The sequence below is a fragment of the Nestor notabilis genome, unplaced genomic scaffold (genome assembly GCF_000696875.1).
Source record: "Nestor notabilis isolate BGI_N333 unplaced genomic scaffold, ASM69687v1 scaffold9434, whole genome shotgun sequence".
Lineage (NCBI taxonomy): Eukaryota > Metazoa > Chordata > Aves > Psittaciformes > Psittacidae > Nestor > Nestor notabilis.
In genome coordinates this window covers 20853-27917 of record NW_009926045.1, presented here as the reverse complement: position 1 = coordinate 27917, position 7065 = coordinate 20853, and the positions used below count along the sequence as shown (strand labels likewise).

General features: G+C 38.8%; 1 protein-coding gene across 1 annotated transcript in view; it reads left to right on the top strand.

Moving 5' to 3' along the window:
• Window positions 1–331: 331 nt before the first annotated feature.
• LOC104404809 (UDP-N-acetylglucosamine/UDP-glucose/GDP-mannose transporter-like) overlaps window positions 332–7065 on the top strand; it is a gene marked incomplete at both ends in the record, with an annotated part of 27115 nt that continues 20381 nt past the window's right edge. The window contains 4 exon segments of the mRNA XM_010013336.1: window positions 332–432; window positions 1185–1263; window positions 3155–3237; window positions 3811–3896. Coding sequence (XP_010011638.1) covers window positions 332–432; window positions 1185–1263; window positions 3155–3237; window positions 3811–3896 — 349 coding nt within the window.

Genomic DNA, 7065 nt, shown 5'->3' with positions numbered 1-7065 from the left:
GTATTATATAAATACAATAATATTGTATTTATTTTACAATATTAATTATATTTTTTGTTAACAATCAGTAAATATAAACCCACAAATTCTCTGTATTGTGTTTTTATTTATTGCTTGCATTATGCAGTTTTATCTCTGCACTGCTATACATGATACAGGAATATGTCTAGGCATAATATATGCTGTCATCCTGTTTCTGAATTTAAATGCATTAGCTGTTTTCAGTAGTATATGAATGTTTCGTAATTATAATATGAATCAAACGTATTTTGTGATTTTACACATTTTCACATTAACTACATTTTATATGTATTTACAGTTGATTATATAGTACATAATTTTCTTTTTTCTTTTTTTTCAATAGGCAACGCATTTCCAGCAATGGACAAATTTTTTGTTTGTCTTTCAATTTATTCTTTCCTGCTTGTTGGGGTAAGGACACAGGGCAATCAAGTAAGGTGTTTTTAGTGACAGTGTTTCAAATTGCAGATGTCAAATGTAAGACTCACCAATAAGTTATGTTAAAATTTAAAGAAAATTTATTTCTCCCCCCAGGCTTCTGTCTTGTATTTTAATTATTTCTAGAAGTGTAAATAACTGTATCACTACTATTTGTGGTGTTGACATCACAGTAGAGTGATCAAACCCACAACATTCAGCTTTTTACTTTCTGTACTCAGTATCTCTGCTGGCTGTCTCTTCTGATTAACTTCTTTGCAGTTAATAGAATGTAAGCACTTTAGTATAGGAATGCTTCCAGTGTATTCTTTAAGGTACCTAGAAAAGCAAGGGAGACTCAAAAGTAATGAAACAATGCTTTGTTCCTGTTGGAACTGCTGAGTCAGAGGAAGAATAGAAAAAGGGTTGGATTCTGTTCTGCTCCTTCACGTGTCGCCAACCAACAGGTCAAAATAACTTCAAATACTGACATTTGAGAAGCACGAAGAATAGGGATGGCTCTGGTAGAGTCAAAACAGCACAAATTTCATGTGTATTTGTAGTATGCTGTATATGCACATCATTATCTTAAAATACAGATTTTTTTTTTTAGGATTTGGAACAAGTGGGATTGAAGATCCCAGCAAAATACCAATCCAGAAAGTGTTGGAAAATTTCAAAAGTGTTGCTAAACTTCTGAGGTCTCTGGGAGGAATTTATAAAACTTTCTCCTTTACTTAATTTAGGTTTCTCTTGATGTATTCTACTGTCCTATGCAGTCATTACAATTCTGCGCTCACAACGACAGTAGTTGGTGCCATCAAGGTGAGTTATGGGGCAGAAGAGGAAGACAGGAATGCTCAAATAAACAGGGAAGAGCATTCACTCAGCAGTGATCCTGATTATGTTTTGAGCTGGAAACTCAAAATGAAGGCTAACACTAAGACATTGCTTGTGCCAAACAAGGTCACATCACAAAGTCACTTTGTTCTTTTCTACTGAAGCTCAGGTATACTCTAGAAAACAATGTATTGATGTATTTTTATTTTTCCTACAAGAGAAACTTGAACCACTTCTATTGAAAGTTGTAAATCTAACCACATTTCATTAGATACTGTCACCTGCTTCTGTCCTCTATCAGGTTACTCTCAAGGTAGCCACAGGTCAAGGTGGCCTGGTGCAAATCCACTGCAAACCGGTACAGACTAACCCACTTTCACTTTGGACTGAACTTATTTTGTTGCAGCTAATACATAGGGCATTCACAGAGAATAATGGCTAAGCTGTGGTAAGGAATGTATTGCTTTGTGGTTAACCACTTCAGCCTCTGTGTGAGAACTTGTATTCTAGCTGAATGGAGTATTTAATTTTGTTTGTATAAATTCTGGTCAATTTGATCAACACCAAAATATGCATGTCTTGAAAACTGAACTTGGCGTCCTTACAGTCTGTTTTCTCTAATCCAGTTTAATTTAAAACCAGTGCAACTTCCTTTGTGTTGATGAGGCCAGCAGGTCTGAGCAGGGAACATCACTGACAGCCCAAGCACCTTTTTGTAGGCCAGTTTAAAGAGAAGCATGGAGCTAGAAGAGTTTTAGCAAAAGACAAAACTTGTGCCTTTGTGGGTCAAACAATTATCAGAATCATAGGAACTAGATTAGGCACAGGAGTAACAGTCCTCAAGGTGTTCCCTTGCATGGGTGACTAAGGAATACAATTCCACCAGTATAGCAAAATCCACAGAGGAAGATGGTACTTCTCCTTCTACAGTTTCGGGTTTCTTTTCATTTATTTTTTGATTGGTTGGCTAGGTGTTTGTTTTTTGAAGCTGGCAGGATTAATCTAGTAGTTTTCATTCTGTGGCCCTGGAAGTGTTCTTTTAAATTTTATGTGTGTGCATTGAACCACTAAGATGGATCCACACTGTTCTGTTTTCTGCGCAACAGTCATCTTTGAGGCATTTTAAACAGCTTTAAAGTTGGGAAGCACTTTACGATGCTGTGGTCCCCAGCAGAAACTGGTAGAAATTATGTCATTGTCCAGGCTAGCTGCTAAAACATTTGAAACCAACACAGTGTTGTTAAAATGAACACACACTTCTATAGCTTTCCTTCTGTCTATAGGGGACAATTTTCCCAAGACTAGATGGGGGAGGGGTGAGAGGTAGAATCTTTAACTTTAAACTGTGCCTGCCTTGAACTTGAGCCAAGTGCTTTCAATGCACATCTAGTTGGCAAAGTAAGGAGGTAAACATTTCAAAGCAATAATAAAGAGCTTTTTTTGTAACTTTAAAGCATACTTTTTATGCTTGAGAACCCAAAACCTGCTTTTTAGAAATGGGATTTGAAAGGAGCCTTCCAAAGATGAAGAAGTATATTTTCAGAAGGTGGCCATAGCTCCATTTTGCTTAATATCAAATAGCTGATTTTCTGTTTTCTTTCTTTCTTTTTTCTTTTTTTTTTTTTCCCTCCCAGAAAGTCACTGTTGGTATATGGTATATTGCATGCATTTAGAATACATACTGCTTTTATTTGTTTATTTCACTGCTACAATACCCAAAGGCTGTTACCCCATGAGTATAATTTAAATGCTGATTTTAGAGTGGCTAGCAACAGAGTATAGCTATTTCCTTACAAAAATAAATTAATTGTTATCATTTATATTCTTGGAGATGAAAACTGACTTGAATAAATGCAATGTCTTTGTTTCCTTTCAGAATATATCCATTGCTTACATTGGAATGTTGATAGGTGGAGATTACATATTCTCCATGTTGAACTTTATAGGGCTAAATATTTGGTGAGTGGAACTTGGAATAGCCTTTGTTTGTTAAAAGGGGGAAAATTTCTTGCTGAGATACACTTTTGTTTGATTTGGCCCACTTGGGTGAAGTAGTTTTGAAACTACCAACCTGAAGAAGCACTGCCTCAGGATGTAAAGTTCATTACAATTAGTTGTCTTTTCATGTCTGTTTTCAGATATTGAATCTTACTGTGGTAGGATCTCAACTATGGAAATATGCCTGCAGTTTTACTACGTGAGATTGAGTTCATTGGGTTTTTTATGAGCAACAGTTCTGAGCTGTGAGGCTTCCAAGTAAAAGCGAAGTGGTGTGAGAAGTGAGAACACCAACTCAATGAGTTGTGCCTGTTGAATATGAGTTGTTACTTTCTGTATTTGGATGAACAGTTACATCTGTTTGCATGAATCTGTTTGAGAAAGTAGTAATTGATCTTTGTCAGCTCAGAGCTGGTTTCTCAGATGGCTTACATGATCTGAGGCACTCCTGATTTATGCTAGCTGGTGTTCATACTTACTAAATGATATATACAACACCAAGTATTTCTGACACCTCTGTTCTCTTTTGTTTAGTATGGCAGGAGGACTGAGATACTCATTTTTAACTCTAAGAGGAAACAGCAAGCCTACACAACCTGGGGATGAAGAGAATGCACTTCGTGAGTCAAGTAGTTAGCCAAAATGCCTGCCTTGAAAGAGACTGAAGATACAAGTTTGTTTAGCATTGCTGAGAACTTAATAAGTATATGCTGGAACATATTTGGAACAAGGAAGAAGATCTACCTCAGTTGCCAGAGATGTGCACACAACTCATTGCTTCAGAAATACCTTGCACACCATGTGTTGTACATGTGAACAAGTTTAATTTTAGCTTTTTTTTTACATCACAAGCTAATTTATAGGAAGGAATGCCATGAGCAAATCTCAAATTGTAAATTTCTTCATTTACTGTACTTCGGTGCTATTAGTACTCAGAAATATCTGTGAGATCTGTCTCAGTGTCTGCCGGTACTCTTTGAGGCAAAACGCCCTGTAAAGATCATGAGGCTTGATTCACCATTGCCTTATGCCGTAAACAATCTTTGATATTGGTGAACAGGTGAAAGAAGCTAGTGATTCAGAATGATTTCATGTATGGATTTGCTCTTGTGTAAGTGATGTAGAACGTATGGGGCAAAGAGGAGATGTGCTCTCAGGTTGTTTCCTGTGTAAGTATTGACTAAAGAATTCAGGATATAGCCTAGTGTGTTCAGTATACATTGTGTAGACATTCTTTTTCTGTCCTTTCCTCATCCTCAATAACATCATGATGTTCTGCTGAGTTGGCACTGTTGTTACAAGTGAATCCTCATAACTTTGCTGCAGGATCAAGGAGAGTAAGAAATTGAGCGAGGATTTTTTAGTGTTTAAAAAGATTTTTGCATGTGTGAGCCAGTACCAAGCAGGTGATCAGGAGAGCTAACAAAAGCAAATATTTTTGTTTAGTGCTGGTCCAGGGGTTAAAAAAAAAGGCTCAGAATGTGGTAGTCTGAGTTATCATCTGGGACGTTAATGGCACTGCTCTGTATCTTTATTTCCTTCTCTGAAAATACAATTGATAATGCTTACCAGTGTCTCTGAGGATATAGCGTTGATTTTTGAAAACACAATAGAAGCATTGAAGCGTTGGAAGACAGCAGAGTAATTAATCTTGTTGAAGTTCTCAATTCCATGCAAGCATGAGCCAAAAGTTTTTTAGAATAATCAAATCAAAAGAAGATTTTGGAAGACCTTGACATGAAATCAGGAGTGGCTAATGACTTGTTTGATCCCTACTTGAATTAAAATACAGCTAAATCTGAAATTCATTACTTTGTGACTAACATGTGAATGACCAGATCTAAGAAACATGCGAGTAGTTCACGCCAGTGCTTTCAGGGAATGATTGGGCTGCCCACTGCCTGTGTGGACTTAAATGGCAAGGGACCAGCGGTTACAGATGCTAGAATTGGAATTTAAGGTCACAGTCAAAGTGGAAACAGAAGCTTGGGCTATCCAGTTTCACAGCTGGCTAAGAGATGTGACATTCATTTTCTACCTATTAAAGAGCTGGAGAGGGAAACGGTTACTGCAAGTTTTTGAGAGCTTCCATTTTTTTAAGAATTCCATTATACTTAAAAAGCCTTCAATATTTTTTAGTGTATTCTTTTATAGGACTTCTCTTTCTCCAGATTGTCTCTACCTCCAGAATCCTAATTATTGAACCTCAACTCTCTGCAGTGGGACAAGGCATTGGAGGATTTTTGTTAACCACAAAAAGATGGTGAGAGCCATTGCAATACTGGTGGACACACAGTTACACCTGCTAAATAAGGTGTAGTTTCCACAAAGGAAAGGCTACTGGATGCATTTAATTCATTAATATTTTACTGTACTTTTTATAAATAAACAGATACAGATCATGGTTTTAACAAGTTTTTAATTTTTTTGTGTGGGTGGACATGCAGAGATAGTGTTGATTCCAGTAAAATTCTGGTTGAAACTCTGGGAATATGAGCTCAACCAGGCTCAACTCTCATGTTAGAGTTCAGTCAATCAGGATAATGGCTCTTCATTCAGAACCTCAGTAACTATGTCTTTCAATTAACAAGGTAGTAATTTAGAATTTATTTCTCTTAGGGTACATCTGTAGGTAAACTTTTCATACAGATTTCATACTAGCTTAATGAAATATTAAACCACTTGTAAAACTAGATTACTTACTGTGTGAAACTTCATTTTCTTTCTTTTGGGAAAACAGTAAAAAAAGTTAGAAACAATGTCAGTCTTCAGAATACATATTTAAAAGAATTAGTAAGTGGGCTAGTTTTAAGAAAGCTACTACAGCCTGACCAATTAGGAGGACTCTGTGGATGGAGCTCTCTAAACAGAGGAGCAGCCTCATGCTCGCAGGCCCTTGTCCTCATGTGGGACTTCAACCATCCCAATATCTGTTGGAGGGACGGGACAGCCCGGCACAAGCAATCCAGGAGGTTCCTTGATTGTGTGGAAGACAACTTCCTCTTGCAAGTAATAGAGGAACCAACAAGGAGAGGTGCCATGCTTGACCTCGTGCTCACCAACAGGGAGGGGCTGGTTGGGAATGTGACGCTCCAGGGCAGCCTTGGCTGTAGCTACCATGAGATGCTCAAGTTTGAGATCCTCAGGACAGTGAGAAAGGCGTGCAGCAAGCTCACTGCCCTGGACTTCAAGAGAGCAGACTTTGGCCTCTTCAGGAACCTGCTTAGTAAGTTTCCATGGGATATAGTCCTAGAGGGCAGGGGGGCCCAAGACTGCTGCTTGAGATTCAAGGATCACCTGCTCCAGGCTCAGGAGTGTTGTGTCCCAGGACAACTGTACGGTTCTGGTGTCCTCAGAATAAGGACATGGAGCTGTTGGAGCAAGTCCAGGAGAGGCCACAGAGATGACCAGGGGGCTGGAGCACCTCCCGTATGAAGGCAAGCTGAGAAAGTTAGGGCTGTTCAGCCTGGCAAAGAGAAGGCTGCGTGGAGACCTCATAGCAGCCTTCCAGTATCTGAAGGGGGCCTACAAGGGTGCTGGAGAGGGACTCTTTGTCAGGGACTGTAGTGATAGGACAAGGGGTAATGGGTTTAAACTTCAGGTTAAAGCAAGTTCAGGTTAGACATACGAAAGAAGTTCTTTACTGCGAGGACAGTGAGGCACTGGAACAGGTTGCCCAAAGAAGTGGTAAATGCTCCATCCCTGGCGATGTTCAAGGCCAGGCTGGACAGAGCCTTGGGTGACATGGTCTGGTGTGAGGCACCCCTGCCCATGGCAGGGGGGGTGGGA